Raw genomic sequence first — 23,032 nt, 5'->3', positions numbered from 1 at the left:
ATTTTTGAACAGGATATTTTTTAGCAGTGAAAGACAAGGACGAAGAATTTAATGTCATATGAAATGTATAACACTAATGTAAGATTTTAGGCTCAGTCCAACTGGCTGCAGATCAAAGATACTCAGAGAAACTCAGCCAACTCTTTTCCTAAAAGGTCCCTTTCTTTTGTGGGTGAGCAAGCTGGTCTTTCCAGCCCTACAGTAAGTCTGCCTCTGAAATCTAAGGTCCATTCTTTAATGAAACCATAAGCATCTAGCACTGTAGAAACCAACAGGATTTGACTTTTTTATATTTTTGATTCAACATGTCTGATCTGTGCAGTCAAGCCCACCCAATGGTGCTTAACTAGCCATTCATAGATTCAGTTGTACAAATGTAAACATGCAATTTGTACAGCTGTGTAAAAAATATCATTTTGGGATATGCAAGTGAGCCTCTACAGTTTACAAATCCGGCCCTAAAAAAACCCTTTTTTTTTCTTAAATGCAGGATTTCCCTGACAGCCATTTTTAAAATACTGATCGGTCTTATGATAAATTTTGAAAAAGCTTCTACAAGTTCATATTTATCTTCTACTTTCACTAGCACCTTATGGAATATTTTAATTCAAACACAACTACAATTATGAACAGAAATTTACAAAGTGCAATTTGTGATATAAGATCCTTTTAAAATTTATTATTGCATTTGTTCACTTACTAATTTTCAATATTAAGCAGCTTGCAGTAAGTTATAAAAATTAGTGATGTTCTCTTATACTTGTTTTTTTTTTTTTAACTACATCATGGATTGGTTTTGAAAAGAAATATTCCGGGAGAATTTTGAGAACAATGCAATAAGAATTATCTTACCAAAACTGATCAAAGATCCATTTAGTCTGGTATCTTGGTTCTAACACCATATTCTTATGAGGGATATATAAAATCCTTATAATGTACAGTACCTAATGCATTATTATGGAAGGACTACCCAAGGTTCTATAATTAAGGTTGCAGCATTCCCAATTGCAAGTGTTCAAAAAGCATGAGGCAGCCCCCTCCGCCCCCCAAAACATGAGATTGGCTTAAAAATCATGAGGTTTTACAAAAAATACTTCCTATTTTTTTATTTGTTTACAGGTTTGTCTCTCTAGAGTGTACTCACTTCACTTTTTTTGTGTTTTCTCTGCCATCATGAGGACTAGAAACATTTTATTTTTTAAAATGAAAGCTGAGATACTGAGGCAATATCTTGATTCCAGCAGCTAAGTTTTAAGAAAAACTCTAAATATCAGGAGACTTGTGATAAAATTGTAAAAGTTGGTAACACTGACCTGTTGTGTTGAGTTTTGCATGTGAAGCAGGCATTCCGCCACTGTGGTCTGCATTTCCCCCCACCCCCAAAGCATATGTCTACTCTTTGAGCTGGGAGTGTGATTTCCAGCTCCAGGGACACACTTGCATTAGCTCTGATTGAGCTAGTATATTAGAAATAGAGCATAGCTGCAGCCGTGCAAAGTATGTACTCATCCAGGATGCTAGGCAGGTACTCGGGGCAGGTTAGTCCTCCTGCCGCTTGCATTGACACAGCTACATGCCAGCTCAATCAGAACTATGTCTCCTCAAGCTGGAATTTACACCTCCATATTAAAGTGTGGACATATCTAAAGAAAAACTGCTGACATTTTGGGTACAGAATTAATTTTCTGAGAATTTACAAGTAAATTGGTTAATTAATTTGAGTTAAAATTTAATTAAAAATTAGTCATTAAAAATTTGACTCTTGATGTTAGATTGTTTCCTAAATCTGAATGTATTTAACGGAATAATACAAATGCTCCAGCATTCCCTTGTGGTTAAAAACTCACTGAAATCTTGTTTCTAGGCTACATTTGAAGTCTTTTTCCCCCAGAGTTATGGGCCTTTTCCCCCATTATATTTTATAATGGAAAGGTTTTCCTTTGCCGAGAATGACAAATATTCTAGTACTGAGATTCCATGGAGAATTGCCCTATTTCAAAATGGCTGCCATCTACTATTGTTCTCAATGGGATTGAGGCCACAAGCTGCTCTTAACAAAGATAGCTGCTAGGTTGCTTCTCAGTAGAAACAAAGGAGTGAGCGTGTCTATTTTCAAAGATTCCTAAATTGAGGGCAGCTGTATTTTAGTCATGTGGAGACTTCAATGGGAGATAGCAGAGGACTTTATACACCAGCCTCTTCTGATGGATAAATCCTCTGTCATGCCAGAAGGACATGTCACTGCTTCCCAGGAGTCACCTGAGGTAAGCGCTGCCCAGAGCCCACACCCCAAACTCCCTCCCACACCCCAACCCCCTGCCCCTGCCCGGAGTCTGCACCCCCAACCCACACCCCGTACCCCTCCCACACCCCAACACCCTGCCTCAGCCAAGAGCCCCCTCCCACACTCCAAACCCCTCAGCCCCAGCCCAGAACCCCCTCCTGCACCCCAAATCCCTCAGCCCTGGCCCAATGCCAGAGCCCACACCCCCAGATGGAGCCCGCACCCCAACCTCTGCCCCAGCACAGTGAAAATGAGCAAGAGAGCAAGGGTTGGGGGGAGCGAGTGATGGAGTGAGGAGGGGTGTGGTCTCATAAGAAAGGGGCAGGGCAAGGGTGTTCAGTTTTCTGTGATTAGAAGTTGGCAACCCTATTTGTTCTGCTACACAGCAGACTGATAAAGATATCTATAAAAGTAAAAATAAAATATCAAAAGTTGAGATTAAATATTTTCAAGTCTTTAAAAATATCCCAGGGTAACATTCCCTTTTGGGGAATGTTATTTCTTCATGTATGGAATTTTAAATTTGAAAACTCAAGCAAATTCCCAGGAGAAAACTTCATTAAGGTTGAGAGCACATATCAAGGTAAAATACATTAAAGGGATAATGTTTTCACCCCTCAGCTCACAGAGAGCCGAGAAGCAGTTATCCCAAACCCAAGCATTGTAAACACGGGAAATTCAAAGTTAAGATTACATTTAAAGGAAATCCAAATGTATTAAGCTATGTAAATGCACAGATAAGTAACCCTGTAGTGGCACAGAGTAGAGTGTTTAGTGGTGGAAAAAGAAAATGTGTCTTTAAAAATCCATTTAATGTAATCTGGGACCACACACGGAAATGCCTTAGTCATAATTGTATGGTTATTGCATGGTTTCCCTAGAGTTAGGGTTGTTTGGGTGCCTTTTCATACTTGAGCATGTTTGGATTTCTTTTAAGTATAACCTTATCTCTGAATTTCCTAGGTTTCTAATGGTTGGTTTGTGGGTATTTGCAACATCTGATGGTTTGGGGATAAATACAGTGTGTTTTAGCCTATATTACTGATAGGCTCATACTTAATACTTAGCATTGTTTTTGGTTACACCAGCTAAGATAAAACTTACAAGGACTATAAATTTTAATACATCATGACCTAAATTGTTCCCTTTCTGGAGTCAGGGAGGAATTTTGACACATTGTAAAATAAGTTCCCTGACAAAAAACAGGTTAAGACTTATTTAAACTTTAGAATACATAGCACTAGTTTAACTGATTAAAGCAGGTGTCCTGTGATGGGTGGGAAGAGGAGAAGTATATGGCATGTAGTTAGACAGTATCATAATGCAAACACACAAGGGGACAAATTAAGGTGCACAGACAACCTTAATTCTAACATCTTCTAACTTTTGAGAGCTTGACTTTGTAGCCTTTTTTTTTTTTTTAATGTAATGTACCTGACAACTACTGGATGTTACAATCACCTTGAAAATAATTTGCAATTGATCTGGAGTGTGGTGGGTGAGGGGAAGGAAATATTGTCACTACAAAAGAAAATAAATGGATAGTTGGTGTCTTGCTAACTTCAGATAAATCACAAGTTGGTAACAAAATCTCAGAATATACACATGAGGGAGATATGGAGAAGACAAATAAGCCATAAAAGTCTTGGAACTTGATTTGATAATATCAAGGCTAAAATTGTTTAAACATACACTGAATAAATATTATTAGAGGATTCATCTATCTTAATGGATTTCCAACTCAAGAATAGCTTTTTTTTTTATTGTATACTTTAATTTTTGTTGGTATAATTGTTAGGCTTTTGTGAAAGAGACAGAAAGCAATGATCGAGATATACAATGAGTCATGCTCAAGTACAGTGCAAATGGAAAAGTCTGTTTGTTAAAAAAAAAAAAAAAAAATGAAAAACTCCTCATCCAGGATGCTGTTCTGACTCCCATTCACAGGAGTATTACAATAATACAGTACTTACAGGCCTAAATATATCTTTGTTTTGAAAAGGTCCTAGGCCCAAACCCTCATCCCCTGCATCCTTTCTGGATAATAATAATTAGGCTTATTATAAAAATAATAATGCTTTGCCACCTCTTAATTATAAGTGATTCCTCTCCACCATTATTAATCCACTTCATGAACAGCCAGCCTAAGGATTTTGGGGAGAATTTGTGAGAGGATTGTTTGGGATAAACTCCAAATCTGACTGACTCATTGTACGTAAAACCTCTGGGTATGTGCATGTTATTTAATGTCTTTCCAACCCCCATCACTTCTCACCTCTTGCTGCAGAAATGCAGCTCATTTGCTTTTTCCTTTCGAGTTTCATGATTGTTTGCTATTGGTTTACATTTTCAGTGCTGAGATTCCAAGGAAGAGGAATACAAATGTATTTTAAAATAATCGGGGGATCTTGTGGATGCAGGCTTTTCTGGGCCTGGTAGGATGGTTCTGCTTCTGTGGCAGCTGTGTTCCTCTCTTTAGGCAGGGGGGTTGACTAGTGAATCAGCTTAATCATAGCAATACCAGTCATGAACAACCCCAGTCACGCACACAACAGTATGGTGGAGCAGCCATGGAGCCACATAGTATGCGGAGGATTCCTCACCTCCCTGTGCAGCAAAGCCTCACCTGTTCCACTGCTTTCTGAATCCATGACACTATTTGTCCCCTAATGTACCAAAGTCCAAAAACATCAGCTAGAACAAAGAAACTCAGAGGTTTTGGTTGCAAGGGTTCAACTTGAAAGATAGTAAAATTCACTGCTTGCCATGTGACTTCCCACTAAAGCTATACATTTCAGGTTCACTCTAATTCTGCTCATGTTCCCCAGAAGGCTCTCACAGCTCAGGGATCCCTTCAGCAAGTCTGACCAGAATTTTAAATTGTAACAAAAACTGAATCAAAAACCTGGATTTTGCTTCCCATTATGAAAGTCTTACTCAGCTGTCCCGTTGACTCATTAACACTCTACAGGGATGTTGGTTTGTATTTCTGCCTCTCTAATGCCCAACAAAACATTCACTGATTAGTTTCCATTTCCAATAATTTAGAATACATAGGGCTTATTTTCCAATAGCTGCAGGGGAATTTAGCACCATAACTGCTTTACTTTCAGTGAACATCATCCAGATACTATTTTTCATAATATTTTAAGGACCTAATCAGCCCTTGGATGCCTGTCATTGGAAGCCAAAGCAAGTACAGAGACACCAGGCTTAAGTGTGGTTTGACTGTGCTTCTGCTGGTTTAGGGGTTCACACTCCAAGCTTCTTTTAAAGGAGGAATTATAACTCTTCTCTTTCCATCCCCCAACAAGGATGAAAGAGATTCTGGGATGGGAAGCATATGGCGTTTCCTGTCCCCTGTGCAGGCATCTATAAATACAGCCTGTATTTTATTACAGGACAGGGAGATTTCATGTACAGCAAGATTTTACAGCCAAGACAAAAACTCTTCAAACAATTCGTTTTCTAAATGCATTGGTAAGTCCCTAAGGTACAGCAGGAGCATTAAGGGGTGCCACCGTCAAAGAACATGGTATTCGGAGACAGCTGAAAAGTGGCTTTCTGTAGATTTTTTCCCATTTCTATCACATATTCAAAAATATGCCACTTATATTTGTACAAATTTTACTTTGTTCATCACAAGGAAAGAGAACCTTACTTCAAATAAAACTAATTAACTGTGGGGGTAGGGGTTTGGAAAAGGAGGATAAGTTTAGATAGCCCTTTTGAATGGGAGATTACTCATGAATTGGAGAAATCCCCACAGTGCATTTATGTCAATAGTATTGTACATATTCTTTCCTCACACATTCCAGTACAAGATGTATATTAAATATGTGTACCAAATGCTTAACTGGCAGTAAGTCAACCTTTTCTGAGTGAACAGCCCATTGATGATACAAAACATTTTTCTTTTTTCCCTCAAAAAATGAGAGTTTGTTGCCCATTATTCAATGACTTTTTGTCAAATTAGGGAACAGAGAGCTTTTTATTCTTTCCATGAAGTGCCCTTTCAGATTCAGTAATTGTATGTTCTGTTCTTCAGGAAATGAGAGAAGATCGAGATCGGTCACGATTGGACTCCATGGTGCTGCTAATTATGAAACTGGACCAGCTCGATCAGGATATTGAAAATGCTCTCAGTACAGGCTCTTCACCATCCAGCACCCCAACGTACAAACGGAGGCATATACCTGTGAGCCTGTTTGCTAACTCTTTCTTTTTATTCTAATTAGATTTATTTTGGTTCATTCATTCATTTCTCTTCCTCTCTATCTCTCATTACTTTGATCAGCCTTTCACTTGCAGATTGCACTTTTCTGTGAAAAGAGAGCTGATATGTGGGAGAATTTTGAAAACATCCCCGATGAAAGAATGGGAGAACAGCAAAATTCAAAGGTGTCAGGTTGTTTCTATTACCTCTTATCACTAAGACAAATTAGAGTGGAGTTAGAATCACAGTGATGTTAGCCTGTGAATATATGCACATTCCACTTGATTTGCAATAGCTAGAGTTGAAAATGTACATTAGTTACAGTTTATTTTGTTCCCAGTTGTGGGGTCCAGAAATTTTTCAGCAGGGAGCCACTTGTGGGCCACTTATGAAATCCTCCTCTGTTAGAATAATATTCTAGCATAATCCACAATCTTTATTTAGATGGAGAGTCTTTTGCAGAGGACAATGTGAAAGAGGATAGAGCGGTTCACTAACTAATGAGTAAATTGTTATTTTAAAGATTTATTTAAACAAGTAGATAGATGTGAGGAATACTACCAACTTTTCAACTGCCTTGTTTGAGATGTTATAATGCAGGCTTTCTGCTCATCTTAACCATCTCTATTTTGCAATTAAAAATAACCAATCTTAAAGAAACATGTTCATTTTATCCAGTGTTTGGAATGAAGCTTTTTTCTAACAAAGTCATCTTCATCATTTCCATACAGTCTAGTTAGTAATATGTAGGAGAAAAATGGTTTTCTATTTTTATTTGAATCTTAACATGTTGGCCAGTTGAAGAGTATGTAGTTAATAATATAATACAATTCATGTTTGTATTCTGTTACTTAGCAAAAACTTTGACAGCATATTACAGTTAAGCCACTTAAAATATAGAGGTGTTGAAATACCCCCAAATCATAAATATTTTATTCTCTCTCAAGAGGGGCTGCCATAATGTTCACTATTTAAAATAATAATAATGCTTTTTGAAATCCTCGACTGGCGTTTTTTTTAACTCATTCTTAGAAGAAACCAAATCCAAACTGAAAAGGAAAGTACAACACAAAACAACATAGCTACTACATATTTCTGAAATCTTTAATAGAAATGTTTTCAGTTTGAATGAGAGAATTTTGAAGATTTTGACTGGCTGTTAAGTGTCTCTTGATGTCATTTTTCTTTTTAATTTTATTTCTCTTGTTGAAATTATATTGCACTCAAATCTTCAAATTGCATAGAGAGTACTCTCAAATTCACTTATGCTCAAAGGTGCAATTCATCCCTGTGCAAAGGACCTGCCCAAAGTTCATGCATCCACTCAAATCCCACTTAAACCAAAGGAAAGTGGGATTTAAGCAGTACATGAGCTTTTGTGCAGGCTCCTTCTGTGCAGAGATGAATTTCACCCACGATGCTCAATCCCACTCCCCGTGCAGACACTTGCAGAAAATCCCATTGACAATAATGGAATCAAAGTGGAGTCCAAAATTCCCATTGAAATTAGTGAGTGTAGAAATAGGGACCCAAACTATCAAAAAAAAATTACACTCTATTCCCTTTAAATATAGCTGGCTCATGAATTTTCAAGGAGTTTTAACTGTATGGAAAATTTGAAGAGACATTAATAAGTCATTTTTGAGCTAAAAGGAGACAGAAATAAAAGTCCAAATCAAGGTAATTTTTAATTAGTTGTAACTGGAAAAAAAGGCATGGTGTATGTTCTTCAACTTCGCATAAACTTTCCCCTCTGCTTTCAGAGGCAATCAGGGAATTCTGGGCAAAACCACTTTTGCAGGTCAACGTTATTGGCTTCTATTAAGCCTTCATAATGGCAGCTGGTTGAAAACTCAACTATTGGCAGGCTGCCTGTTCTCCATAAAAACTTGTATTAGTGTGATTGCTTGGAGGGGAAAAAGATGAGGGATGGAAATTAAGAAGTGTTATCTAGAATATTCTGAAAACAGGGAAATGTTTAATTAATTTCAGATAAGAAGTACATGTGTTGCCTTGACAATATAGATTCCAAGGTCAGAAGGCACCATTGTGATCATGTAGGCTGACCTCCTGTATAACACAGCCCATTGAATTTCCCCAAAATAGTTCTTAGAGCATATGTTTCAGAAAAACATCCAATCTTGATTTAAAAGTTGTCAGTGAGGAAGAATCCATTATGACCTTTGATAAATTGTTCCAATGGTTAATGACCTTCATTGTTAAAAATTTACACTTTATTTCCAGTCTGAATTTGTCTAGCTTCAACTTCCAGCCATTGGATAATGTTATATCTTTCTCTGTTAGGTTGAAGAGCTCACTATTAAATATATGCTGCTCATGCAGATGTCGAACAAAGATGTCACTAGAATAATGTAACTGTTTAAGGCCAATGTTGCCTCTTATCTTCATAACCTTTTAAAACTGCTTTATTTTAATCTTTTAATCTTTTAGGGACAACTTGTGTGCTTAGATATCACATGTATAACCTTCACTGATTTCCTTTAGACTGGAATTTGCATGTCATAGAGGAAAATCTGGCCCTTAATGTTCCATTGTTCTCAGGGGTTCTCATTATAGTGGGTTTAATATATGATACGATAATGAGAGAGCCATAATATCTATCATCCTGCTTTGCATTCTACAGCTGTCAGTTGTAAGGCAGCATGTAAAAAGCCCCAAATAGCTACATGGTATACTTCTGCTAGCCAAGAAAACAACATGAGGCAGTGGGCGCACCTAGTGAGCTTTCCAGAGGTGGCTAAGTGTGCTCATTTGGTATGGCCTTGTAACAAGTTCTCTAGAGGCCTAGCAGTGCACGTGTTTGTATCTGAAAATAATTATGCAAATAGATATGAAACACAGAATGCATACAACATTGCCACAGGGTGGCTGGCCCCTTTAAGAGGGAACAGGGTCCAGTGCACCTGGGACTCATCAGCTGCTTCCCAAATGGACTTAAGAGTAGGCATCTGTGTCATATAAATGGACAGAGGCTGAGAGAGTGGGGAATCAGGAGGAAAGGGGCAGGTGAGAGCTGTCTGGGAGAGACAGAAAAGAGCAGATGAGAGCTTCCTGAGGAGGGAAGGACAGAAACAGGAGCAGCAGAGGACAGCTGAAACAGAGAGGCATTGGGAAGAACAAAAAGTGAAGGAGGCTGCTGGTGAGGACTGGTCAGAGTTGGGGAATCCCTGCTGAGTTACAGGCAGGCTTGCACAGAGGCCTCTAGGAACAAGGGGAAGAACAAGCCTGATTCAGAGAAGCTGAGCCCAGAACAAGAGGGTTAATGCTAGAGGCTGGATCTCACAGACAGTGAGGAACACTGTGGGAAGCCCTTATGCAGCAGGCCTAAATGGAGGTCTGTGGGAAGCTGAGCCCAGGAGCAAGGGGTTGGTCTTGGAGGGAAGTTCCCTGAACAGGGGCAGGACTCACAGACGGGGAGCCTTCTCACAGGAGATGTGACTTCGGGCTACTGCAGAAGTGGCATGGGAGAGAAGCGAATCTGGGAAGTCACAGGTGGATGGCCTAGAGCAGGGGTTCTCAACCTTTTTCTTTCTGAGCCCCACTCCCCCCCCCCCAACATGTTATAAAAACTCCACACCCCACCTGTGCCACAACAACTATTTTTCTGCACATAAAATCCAGGGACGGCGTTAGGGGGTAGCAAGCAAGGCAACTGGGGCCCTCACAAAGCTAAGTTGCTCAGGCTTTAGGTGGCAGGGTTTGGGACCCTGGGCTTCAGCCCTGTGTGGCAGGGCTTTGGCTTTCTGCCCTGGGCCTCAGTGAGTCTAAGGCCGGCCCTGCTTGGCAGACCCCCTGAAACCTGCTCGCATTGCCCCAGGGGGCCCCAGACCCCTGGTTGAGAACTGCTGGCCAAGAGGGTGGAACCCTGGAATGAGGATAAAAAGAGAATAGATTGGAGATGGACTCTTGGGAAGGAAAGCTGGAAATGGCATCCAGGGAGGGGGCATGGAAAACTGCTGTGAACCTGAAACATATTACTATTCACACCCAAGTGCAGTGTAATATGGTGCAGCTCATTTGTCTTAGATGACTGAAAGCTTGATCATGCACTTTGATACACACACTCATAGCTATCACATTGACTCACCTGCATATGTGTGTAGAAGAACAGTAACTAATTTTACAAGATAATTTGTGATGATGCTTGCCTTCAGAATGAAAAACATTAGCTGAGCCTTTAGAGGGATTCAAAATATGAAATACTGGATTATTAGCATTATTCTGATACTGTACTGTTTACATGTGATCACTGATTTCCTATAAACCTTAGTGCCTGTGAGCATTGTGCAAAGTAGTATAAAAATCTTGTTTCCAAAGCAATTATTATGTTTACTTTGTCTCAACTAGATGTTACATGGTATTTTTAAAAGGATGTGTTTATTTCCTCAATACACTATTTTTGTTACATTCTTAAAATGTGAATATAACCCTTGGCCTAAAAAGTTAAGGCATTTTAACCAAAGACTACATTTGGCAAATGCATCCCATACTAATTTAATTCCAAAATAACAAGAAGCTGCACCTTTGAATTGCACAAACTGCTAAATGATGATGTCACCTCATCTGTATACCGATTTGCAGATGTTCACTGAGCTTGCAAATGCTTCCAGAGAAAGAAGGTGGGCGCAAAACCCAAGATACACAGGAAACACTAAACATTAGAAAATAATGCCAGACTTCTGCAACTCTTAGATGTTTTTTTTTAACTCTACACCCTCCCATTTAGGGGAATAATAGCTTTGATGTTAGTGATGATTTATAATTTCAGCACAGCAGCTAATGCAAACCACCTTAACTGAGAAGAATGAAAGCGAAAGAGTGCACATGTAAGGGAGGAGAGAGAACAAGGGGATGTTTGCTGTTACCTTACAGAATTAAAAATATATATTTGGATATGCCTAAATAAACACTTGTTATTTAGTGTTATTTATGTTATTTAAATAACATAGTAACCTGCATTAAACAGTTCCATGTTAACATGTACTAAAGAGATTTGTATCATTTTTGACAGGATTTGGAATCTGGCTCTGCAAGTGGAGCAGACGTTGTTTCAATAAGTCACTCCCAAACACACTTGCCTCCTGATATCCATGCTGCTGACCTAACATCTCCATGTCCAATGGCTGGCTCTGGAGCTAAACCCAAGGCTGGGGTGAGTTTAGAACAATGTTAATCTTATCATATGTCCTAATTATTGGAGAGAACTGATAGAGTTGTTGAGCCACATGCTATACAGGCTGTAGAGGAGTATACAGTCCCTAAGCAATGTATTGAAAGCTTTGAAGTTGTCATAGGTTTCCCTTAGCATGTTTCCTAAAATGCAGGATGCATCTCAAAATGCATGTTGTGGCATAGAATTCTTAGATAAACTAGAGGTTTGGTATTTAATCCGAGACTATGTGCTGATAATTTTTTTTTTTTACAATTTTGGCTTTTTTGTAAAAAGACAAACCATAATGGAGACATAGTGTTTGACTTTGGACGATAAGATTTACAGCAGCTGTGAGGAATATCTTTCTGTGGGATTCAGACTCCGATAGCATACATTTACATAGTGCTTGTAGCAAATCAAGATAGACAAGGGAGCTCACTAATTTGGGTGGCTGTCATCACAGGTCATAACATTATGTGGTGATGTAACATACCTCGTGGTAACAGGATGTCAGCAAGGAGAAATAATGAAGGGGACCTGCAGAGAACAAAATTATCTGAAATGATTTCATCTGTGTGTGCAATGTGCAAAGCAATCCTTAGTGTTCCCTGCCCCCATTTCTCCCTAGCTGGAGAATCGGTACTGATGCATATACACACAAGAATGGGAGAGTCGAAGGAAATGTACGTTGGCTAGTCTCAGATACCTAATGCAATTTCCTGTAATTTAGATGACTGACATTTCAGAAGAGAGACTTTTTTTTTTTTTTTTGCAAAACCTATGTTAAATATTATTTGCCTTTCTCCCCAAAACATGGTGAGGTCTTCTTCCTCGCTACCCGTCAGAGTGAGGGGGATCTGCTGAAGGCACACAGTTTCCTTTAGATGATAACAGATGGATAAGGGCCTCAGAGTTGGGACCCATCTTTTCACGTTCAGGTGCTGTTGCAGTTCCACTCATTGGAAAGCCTATGTACCCCAGAAACTCGCAAGCCAGGCACCACCTCCTTCTGCTCTTCTCACTTCTTCAGATTCTTCTGCAGGGGAAATCCTCACTTCAACAACCAGAGAAGTCTAGGCTTCTCTAAACTCTGTCAGGGCTGGCACAGAACCAACCAGAGAATCTGGGCACCTTCACCAGCTCTGTGGTAGACCCTTCCATTTCTCCCCACTGCTACACCCAAAGGTAATTGGGCTGACAGAGAACTTGGGCCCAAACCTAGAAACAAAAAGTGAGCCTGGTATAAAACAGCAAACTTATATACTTATTTTTACACATCAAAGTATACTGCACTATAATAGCAAGCTAACTAATGGCTCTTTATTGCTGCAGTTATGAAGGTTCCAATAAACATTTATTTGGATTTAGGATTCTGCGCTTGTGTAAAAATTCCCATGTAATTAATCATTTGAACCAGTGCATAGCTATAGCAAATAGAGGGCTCTGCACTTTGTCAATAATTGCATAAAGCACAGCACAAGCTCTTGAGCACAGTAAAGTTGTTGGGGGATGCAGTCTGAATGTCCCATTTCACCATCCCCCTGTTGAGAAGAGCAAGCATCAAAGACTCTGAACGGTAATAAACAGTTTTTTCATTTAAATTTCACTACTAATATTTGGGGGTCTTTGAACAGCTAGCTTTCTGGTCATCAGTGGTGCCTTGGGATAAACATCACTGGAAAATGTTAATTTCCCATTTAAAAGCATTTGTTCTTTGATGACTTTGGCTCTGGGTTAATGCTGGACATATCTAAGTAGTTCTTGTTCTGTGATGTGCATTTTTAATGTCTACTTTTTGCAATGATTGTTTTTTCTTTTGCTATGGAATAATTTTAAATATTTTAACAGTGTATATAGAGGTGTATACTTCATATACATTTACAGAGTTGCAGCAGTCACTCCATATATAAGATTAATTCTAAGTTTCCATTTTATTCAACTCAATTTTCAAAACCTCCCCTAAGTTTCCCTAAATGAAATCCCTCTTCCTGAAACTTTTCATGCTGCATCTCATTCCAGGGTTGAGGTTTTTTTCCTGGGAAGATTAGTAAATATGATCACACCAAGAGCTGTCAGATACTATGGTGATAGATTAGATAAATAAACAATGGATCCAGTCCCCGGTTATTTTCTCCCACCCCTCAGAAGGAGTACAACCCCCAGTAGTGCCAACTTCTACCAGGTATGCTCTATCACTGTGGGTCTTGTACATAAGAACATAAGAAAGGCCGTACCGGGTCAAGACCAAAGGTCCATCTAGCCCAGTATCCTGTCTACCGACAGTGGCCAATGCCAGGTGCCCCAGAGGGAGTGAACCTAAAAGGCAATGATCAAGTGATCTCTCTTCTGCCATCCATCTCCATCCTCTGACAGACAGAGGCTAGGGACACCATTCCTTACCCGTCCTGGCTAATAGCCATTAATGGACTTAACCACCATGAATGTATCCAGTTCTCTTTTAAACTCTGTTGTAGTCCTAGCCTTCACAACCTTCTCAGGTAAGGAGTTCCACAAGTTGACTGTGTGCTGCATGAAGAAGAACTTCCTTTTATTTGTTTTAAACCTGCTGCCTATTAATTTCATTTGATGACCCCTAGTTCTTGTATTATGGGAATAAGTAAATAACTTTTCCTTATCCACTTTCTCCACATCACTCATGATTTTATATACCTCTATCATATCCCCCCTTAGTCTCCTCTTTTCCAAGCTGAAGAGTCCTAGCCTCTTTAATCTCTCCTCATATGGGACCCGTTCCAAACTCTTAATCATTTTAGTTGCCCTTTTCTGAACCTTTTCTAGTGCCAGTATATCTTTTTTGAGATGAGGAGACCACATCTGTACGCAGTATTTGAGATGAGGGTGTACCATCGATTTATATAAGGGCAATAATATATTCTCAGTCTTATTCTCTATCCCCTTTTTAATGATTCCTAACATCCTGTTTGCTTTTTTGACCGCCTCTGCACACTGCGTGGACATTTTCAGAGAACTATCCATGATGACTCCAAGATCTTTTTTCTGACTTGTTGTAGCTAAATTAGCCCCCATCATATTGTATGTATAGTTGGGGTTATTTTTTCCAATGTGCATTACTTTACATTTATCCACATTAAATTTCATTTGCCATTTTGTTGCCCAATCACTTAGTTTTGTGAGATCTTTTTGAAGTTCTTCACAGTCTGCTTTGGACTTAACTATCTTTAGCAGTTTAGTATCATCTGCAAACTTTGCCACCTCACTGTTTACCCCTTTCTCCAGATCATTTATGAATTAGTTGAATAGGATTGGTCCGAGGACTGACCCTTGGGGAACACCACTAGTTACCCCTCTCCATTCTGAGAATTTACCATTTATTCCTACCCTTTGTTCCCTGTCTTTTAACCAGAAAAATTAATGGAGATATCCCATCTCCTAGAACTGGAAGGGGCCTTGAAAGGTCATTGAGTCCAGCCCCCTGCCTTCACTAGCAGGACAAAGTACTGATTTTGCCCCAGATCCCTAAGTGGCCCCCTCAAGGATTGAACTCACAATGCTGGGTTTAGTAGGCCAATGCTCAAACCACTGAGCTATCCCTCCCCCATATATATATTTGTACTTTCAGGACATGCTAGCTGGGCACTCTAGCAGCCAGCAAGCATAGTGCTGATGTATACTGTTGCACCAGCTGTCAGCTCATTGAGAGATTTGCCCCTCATCCTGCAGTCACTGGTTCTTAAAATCTGCTTTCTTTGAATCCCCTGGGGGGAGGGGAATCCACCACCTCTCATCCCCACATACCTTTGACCCCCAATGCTAGTCTAATATCTAAACCACCCCTGACAGCGATAATTACCACTAGATGCTGTTAGCAAGATGCTTAGCTGGCATGCCCCACCCCATACTGCACAGAAAGCAGTTAGAGCCAAGTGTACATGACTCAAAGGAACAATTTGGCATTGGTGTGTAACAAATGTGTCCAACACCAGCTGGTTGAACCTTCCCAGAATAGTCACCAGGGATGTCTATGTGCAGATGGTCTCCCCTGTGAAATCACTGGCGAAATCGCTCGTGCTGGCTGTTCTATCTATGGAAGTGAATGTTGTAATAGGTTGTTTTGTTATGGTAGCTGGCTAAGAATAGCTTTATTTTATATCTTATTTCCTGCTGTGGAAACTTAGTGAACTCTTTTTAATGGGGACTATTTAAAAGGATTTATTTCCTTCTGGAGTAGTACTATTATAATGCCTTAAGAATTGCAGGTGTTTATTTTTAGTAGGTACTGCTATTTACTAACAGTGTGTAAACAACAAAGTATGGCTACAATTAGTTACTGAAAGGAATGGCTAAAAATAGATTCATAGATTCATAGATTCTAGGACTGGAAGGGACCTCGAGAGGTCATCGAGTCCAGTCCCCTGCCCGCATGGCAGGACCAAATACTGCCTAGACCATCCCTAGTAGACATTTATCTAACCTACCCTTAAATATCTCCAGAGACGGAGATTCCACAACCTCCCTAGGCAATTTGTTCCAGTGTTTAACCACCCTGACAGTTAGGAACTTTTTCCTAATGTCCAATCTAGACCTCCCTTGCTGCAGTTTAAACCCATTGTTTCTGGTTCTATCCTTAGAGGCTAAGGTGAACAAGTTCTCTCCCTCCTCCTTATGACACCCTTTTATATACCTGAAAACTGCTATCATGTCCCCTCTCAGTCTTCTCTTTTCCAAACTAAACAAACCCAATTCTTTCAGCCTTCCTTCATAGGTCATGTTCTCAAGACCTTTAATCATTCTTGTTGCTCTTCTTTGGACCCTTTCCAGTTTCTCCACATCTTTTTTAAAATGCGGCGCCCAGAACTGGACACAATACTCCAGCTGAGGCCTAACCAGAGCAGAGTAGAGCGGAAGAATGACTTCTCGTGTCTTGCTCACAACACACCTGTTAATGCATCCCAGAATCATGTTTGCTTTTTTTGCAACAGCATCACACTGTTGACTCATATTTAGCTTGTGGTCCACTATAACCCCTAGATCCCTTTCTGCCGTACTCCTTCCTAGACAGTCTTTTCCCATTCTGTATGTGTGAAATTGATTTTTCCTTCCTAAGTGGAGCACTTTGCATTTGTCTTTGTTAAACTTCATCCTGTTTAACTCAGACCATTTCTCCAATTTGTCCAGATCATTTTGAATTATGACCCTGTCCTCCAAAGTAGTTGCAATCCCTCCCAGTTTGGTATCATCCGCAAACTTAATAAGCGTACTTTCTATGCCAATATCTAAGTCGTTGATGAAGATATTGAACAGAGCCGGTCCCAAAACAGACCCCTGCGGTACCCCACTCGTTACGCCTTTCCAGCAGGATTGGGAACCATTAATAACAACTCTGAGTACGATTATCCAGCCAGTTATGCACCCACCTTATAGTAGCCCCATCTAATTTGTATTTGCCTAGTTTATCGATAAGAATATCATGCGAGACCGTATCAAATGCCTTACTAAAGTCTAGGTATACCACATCCACCGCTTCACCCTTATCCACAAGGCTCGTTATCCTATCAAAGAAAGCTATCAGATTGGTTTGACATGATTTGTTCTTCACAAATCCATGCTGGCTATTCCCTATCACCTTACCACCTTCCAAGTGTTGGCAGATGATTTCCTTAATTACTTGCTCCATTATCTTCCCTGGCACAGAAGTTAAACTAACTGGTCTGTAGTTACCTGGGTTGTTTTTAGTTCCCTTTTTATAGATGGGCACTATATTTGCCCTTTTCCAGTCTTCTGGAATCTCTCCCGTCTCCCATGACTTTCCAAAGATAATAGCTAGAGGCTCAGATACCTCCTCTATTAGCTCCTTGAGTATTCTAGGATGCATTTCATCAGGCCCGGGTGACTTGCAGGCATCTAACTTTTCTAAGTGATTTTTAACTTGTTCTTTTTTTATTTTATCCGCTAAACCTACCCCCTTCCCATTAGCATTCACTATGTTAGGCATTCCTTCAGACTTCTCGGTGAAGACCGAATCAAAGAAGTCATTAAGCATCTCTGCCATTTCCAAGTTTCCTGTTACTGTTTCTCCCTCTTCACTAAGCAGTGGGCCTACCCTGTCTTTGGTCTTCCTCTTGCTTCTAATGTATTGATAAAAAGTCTTCTTGTTTCCTTTTATTCCCGTAGCTAGTTTGAGCTCATTTTGTGCCTTTGCCTTTCTAATCTTGCCCCTGCATTCCTGTGTTGTTTGCCTATATTCATCCTTTGTAATCTGTCCTAGTTTCCATTTTTTATATGACTCCTTTTTATTTTTTAGATCGTGCAAGATCTCGTGGTTAAGCCAAGGTGGTCTTTTGCCACATTTTCTATCTTTCCTAACCAGCGGAATAGCTTGCTTTTGGGCCCTTAATAGTGTCCCTTTGAAAAACTGCCAACTCTCCTCAGTTGTTTTTCCCCTCAGTCTTGATTCCCATGGGACCTTACCTATCAGCTCTCTGAGCTTCCCAAAATCTGCCTTCCTGAAATCCATTGTCTCTATTTTGCTGTTCTCCCTTCTACCCTTCCTTAGAATTGCAAAGTCTATGATTTCATGATCACTTTCACACAGGCTGCCTTCTACTTTCACATTCTCAACGAGTTCCTCCCTATTTGTTAAAATCAAGTCTAGAACAGCTTCCCCCCTAGTAGCTTTTTCAACCTTCTGAAATAAAAAGTTGTCTCCAATGCAGTCCAAGAATTTGTTGGATAGTCTGTTCCCCGCTGTGTTATTTTCCCAACATATATCCGGATAGTTGAAGTCCCCCATCACCACCAAGTCTTGGGCTTTGGATGATTTTGTTAGTTGCTTGAAAAAAGCCTCATCCACCTCTTCCACCTGGTTAGGTGGCCTGTAGTAGACGCCTAGCATGACATCTCCCTTGTTTTTTGCCCCTTTAAGCCTAACCCAGAGACTCTCAACACTTCCGTCTCCTATGTCCATCTCTACCTCTGTCCAAGTGTGTACATTTTTAATATATAAGGCAACACCTCCTCCCTTTTTCCCCTGTCTATCCTTCCTGAGCAAGCTGTACCCATCCACACCAACATTCCAATCATGTGTATTATCCCACCAAGTTTCAGTGATGCCAACAATGTCATAGTTGTATTTATTTATTAGCACTTCCAGTTCTTCCTGCTTATTCCCCATACTTCTCGCATTTGTATATAGGCATCTAAAATACTGGTTTGATCTTTCCTCCCAGTTTTTTCCTGACTCTCCTTTCTCTCTGCCAATATAGCCCACACTCCCTCTTGTTTCCGACTCATTTCCCCGGTCTCCATGTTCCCCACTTACCTGTGGGCTTTGCTCACCTGTCCCCGTCGAACCTAGTTTAAAGCCCTCCTCACTAGGTTAGCCAGTCTGTGTCCGAATAGGGTCTTCCCTCTCCTCGAAAGGTGAACGCCATCTCTGCCTAGCAGTCCTTCCTCGAATAGCATCCCGTGGTCTAGGAAGCCAAAGCCCTCCTGGTGACACCATCTTCGCAGCCAGGCATTCACCTCCATGATGCATCTGTCTCTGCCCGGGCCCCTACCTTTAACAGGAAGAATTGAAGAGAATACCACCTGTGCTCCAAACTCCTTCACCCGTGCTCCCAGAGCCCTGTAGTCACTCTTGATCCGCTCAGTGTCACACCGCGCAGTATCATTTGTGCCCACATGGATGAGTAGCATGGGGTAGTAGTCAGAGGGCCGGATAATCCTCGACAATGCCTCCGTAACGTCTCGGATACGGGCCCCCGGCAGGCAGCATACCTCTCGAGATGAAATGTCAGGGCGACAGATGGGCGCCTCCGTCCCCCTCAGCAGAGAGTCTCCGACCACCACTACCCTACGTTTCCTATTCGCAGTGGTGGCAGCAGACTCTCCAGCCTTAGGGGTACGAGGCTTCTCCTCCTTTACTGTAGGGAGTGATTCCTTCTTTCCTGTATCAAGAAGAGCATAACGGTTACCTATAACCACGGCAGGAGGGTTCGGAGCAAGGGTGGAGCACTGCCTGCTGCCAGAAGTAACCAGCTGCCAGCGTCCACCCTGAGCCATCTCCTCCTCCACCAGTGGTGTATCAGCAGTCCTGTGTACTGGGACAGCTACCTCAGCTGTCTCCACATGGACACTGTCGAGGAATTGCTCGTGGATACGGATGCTCCTCAACCTAGCCACCTCCTCCTGTAGCTCTCTCACCTGCTGCCTGAGAGATTCCACCAGCAGGCACCTTTCACATTGGATGGTCCCCCCAGCCTGGATATCCGTAAGTGGAAATTGCAAGTTACAGTCTTTGCAAAACCACACCAGGATCTGGGTAGAGGCATCCATGCTTAGGCACTCTGTCTGGCTACAGGCACAGGTGGAGGAGACAGTAGCAGTGCTGGCACAGGTGTTGCGGGTCTTCCTAACCATCGTAAGCCTCCCTCTGTCAAACTCCCGTCTGCAGCCCCCTGTCAGCTGAAAGGGTTGTTTAAGCAAACAGTTAGAATGTAGTTGCTTTATAGGTATTAAGGGGAATCAAGAGAAAACAGATGGAACCGGCAAGGGACCCTCGCCCCCTTCCTGCTCCCCTTCCAAACTCCCTTGCGAAACTCCCTGTTAGCAGCCCCTGGTCGCTTGTGCGCTGCTTTATAAAGCCCTGGCCTGTATGAATGCCCCGCCCACTGATTAAGGCTCAGCCACTTACCAGAGGCTTCTAGCTTTCAAACCTTCCTTTGAAGCTCACAGCTTCCAACTGCCAGCCACAGCACACGGTCCTTCAAACAACCAAAACAAACAAACAGACTGACAAACACAAGCTCAGCACACAGCAAGTAACCCTCAAACACAAACAAACACACACTACAGACAGTCACTTACCCCAAAAGGTTGCTGTATTGCTCCTCCTTCACCTGGAGAACTCCCTTGCGAAACTCCCTGTTAGCAGCCCCTGTTCGCAAAGCTCCCTGGTTGCTTGTGCGCTGCTTTATAAAGCCCTGGCCTGTATGAATGCCCCGCCCACTGATTAAGGCTCAGCCACTTACCAGAGGCTTCTAGCTTTCAAACCTTCCTTTGAAGCTCACAGCTTCCAACTGCCAGCCACAGCACACGGTCCTTCAAACAACCAAAACAAACAAACAGACTGACAAACACAAGCTCAGCACACAGCAAGTAACCCTCAAACACAAACAAACACACACTACAGACAGTCACTTACCCCAAAAGGTTGCTGTATTGCTCCTCCTTCACCTGGAGAACTCCCTTGCGAAACTCCCTGTTAGCAGCCCCTGTTCGCAAAGCACAGATATATTTTATGTTGTTTATAAAACATAAAATATACCTAAACATTTAATTCTATTAAGGTCTTGCTATGTCTCCAAAATGAGGAAACCAACACATTTAACTATAATATATATTAGAATAATCTAAAACTACTAAAAATATTAGAAGTAGGGATTTGGGTGTTGATCAACCACATCCAATTATATGGTCTCTCTTTGATAAGAGACAAATCCTGCTCTTAGATGCATTCAAGGAACTGACTTCATCAAGGACAGCATGTATATTCAAAGCAATGCATCAAAGGGAGAATAAGGCGAGGAAGGATGATACAATGGCTATGGCAGTACCCTAGGACTTAGGTACAAGACCCTGCTTTGCCACAGATTTCCAGTGTGACATTGGGCAAGTCACTTAGCCTCTCTGTATCTCAGTTTCCTGTCTGTAAACAGTGTGTTGTGAGGGAAAATACATTAGAGATTGTGAAGTGCATGGATACTTTGGCAGTGGAGACCATATAAGTACCTAAGATAGACCAAAGCCCATAACAAGTACAGACATTGGGCTACATCTGCTTTATTATGACAAAGTACCTGAAAATAGAAGTTGGTCTTTTACGTTTATTTCCTAGTGGTGGAAGTTGACTTCTCTACTGACCTATGGAAAAAGAGGCTAGTTTTACTTTTCATGGGCACTTCCTTATTATGTGTTAGATATAAATCCTTTCATTGGCAGAGGTGCTAAACATAATCTTTTCAAGATCAATAATTGATAAAGTAAAAATCTCTTAATTCCTTAGCCACACTGTATAGGCTGTCCTGGTCTGTTACATAAATACTGTGCAACAAATTTAAGATATGTTGTATCTTATAACTGATATATGTAATATTATGATTTAAGGGAGTGATGCAATTAATTGAAATAAATAAATTATTGGCATGGCAAGTGTCAAGGCTGTATCCCCACTTTAAACTTTAGGGTACAAATATGGGGGCCTGCATGAAAACTTCTAAGCTTAACTACCAGCTTAGGTCTGGTCCGCTGCCACCATCCCAAAGCTAATTCCCTTCCCTGGGTAGCCTTGAGAGACCTTCACCAATTCCCTGGTGAATACAGATCCAAACCCCTTGGATCTGAAACTAGGAGAAATTAACCATCCCCCCTTCTTTCTCCCACCAACTCTTGGTGAATACAGATCCAACCCCCTTGGATCTGAAACTAGGAGAAATTAACCATCCCCCCTTCTTTCTCCCACCAACTCTTGGTGAATACAGATCCAACCCCCTTGGATCTGAAACTAGGAGAAATTAACCATCCCCCCTTCTTTCTCCCACCAACTCTTGGTGAATACAGATCCAACCCCCTTGGATCTGAAACTAGGAGAAATTAACCATCCCCCCTTCTTTCTCCCACCAACTCTTGGTGAATACAGATCCAACCCCCTTGGATCTGAAACTAGGAGAAATCAATCAGGTTCTTAAAAAGAAAGTTTTTAATTAAAGAAAAAGGTAAAAAATAATCTCTGTAAAATCAGTATGGAAAATAACTTTACAGGGTAATCAAACTTAAAGAGCTCAGAGGACCTCCCTCTAGCCTCAGGTTCAAAGTATAGCAAACAAAGAAACACTCTAGTAAAAGGTACATTTACAAGTTGAGAAAACAAAGTAAAACTAAGACGCCTTGCCTGGCTATTTATTTACAAGTTTGAAATAGGAGAGACTTGTTTAGAAAGATGTGGAGAACCTGGATTGATGTCTGGTCCCTCTCAGTCCCAAGAGCGAACAAACTCCCAAACAAAGAGCACAAACAAAAGCCTTCTCCCTCCCCCCCCCCAAGATTTTAAAGTATCTTGTCCCCTTATTGGTCCTTTGGGTCAGATGCCAGCCAGGTTACCTGAGCTTCTTAACCCTTTACAGGGAAAAGGATTTTGGAGTCTCTGGCCAGGAGGGATTTTATAGTACTGTACACAGGAGAGCTGTTACCCTTCCCTTTATAGTTATGACACGCCCCCCCCCCCCCCCATCACAGATAGTGTTGGATGTTCGGTTCCACACTGGCTGTGATTTCTTCCTGGAGTTCTAGGAGAAAACAGAGTTAATAAGACACATGTACC

General features: G+C 41.1%; 1 protein-coding gene across 4 annotated transcripts in view; it reads left to right on the top strand.

The window, feature by feature from the left end:
* The window catches only part of DLC1 (DLC1 Rho GTPase activating protein), a 417,446-nt gene that overhangs the window by 106,726 nt on the left and 287,688 nt on the right, over positions 1 to 23,032 (top strand). For all 4 annotated transcript variants that reach the window (XM_054029697.1, XM_054029698.1, XM_054029700.1 and 1 more), the window contains exons 3-4: positions 6,333 to 6,482; positions 11,533 to 11,673. In XM_054029697.1, coding sequence (XP_053885672.1) covers positions 6,333 to 6,482; positions 11,533 to 11,673 — 291 coding nt within the window. The remainder of the gene's footprint in view (positions 1 to 6,332; positions 6,483 to 11,532; positions 11,674 to 23,032) is intronic.

The sequence above is a fragment of the Malaclemys terrapin genome, chromosome 5, assembly GCF_027887155.1.
Source record: "Malaclemys terrapin pileata isolate rMalTer1 chromosome 5, rMalTer1.hap1, whole genome shotgun sequence".
NCBI classification, from domain to species: domain Eukaryota; kingdom Metazoa; phylum Chordata; order Testudines; family Emydidae; genus Malaclemys; species Malaclemys terrapin.
The sequence above is the reverse complement of the archived record's forward strand: the minus strand, read 5'-3'. Positions and strand labels throughout refer to the sequence as shown.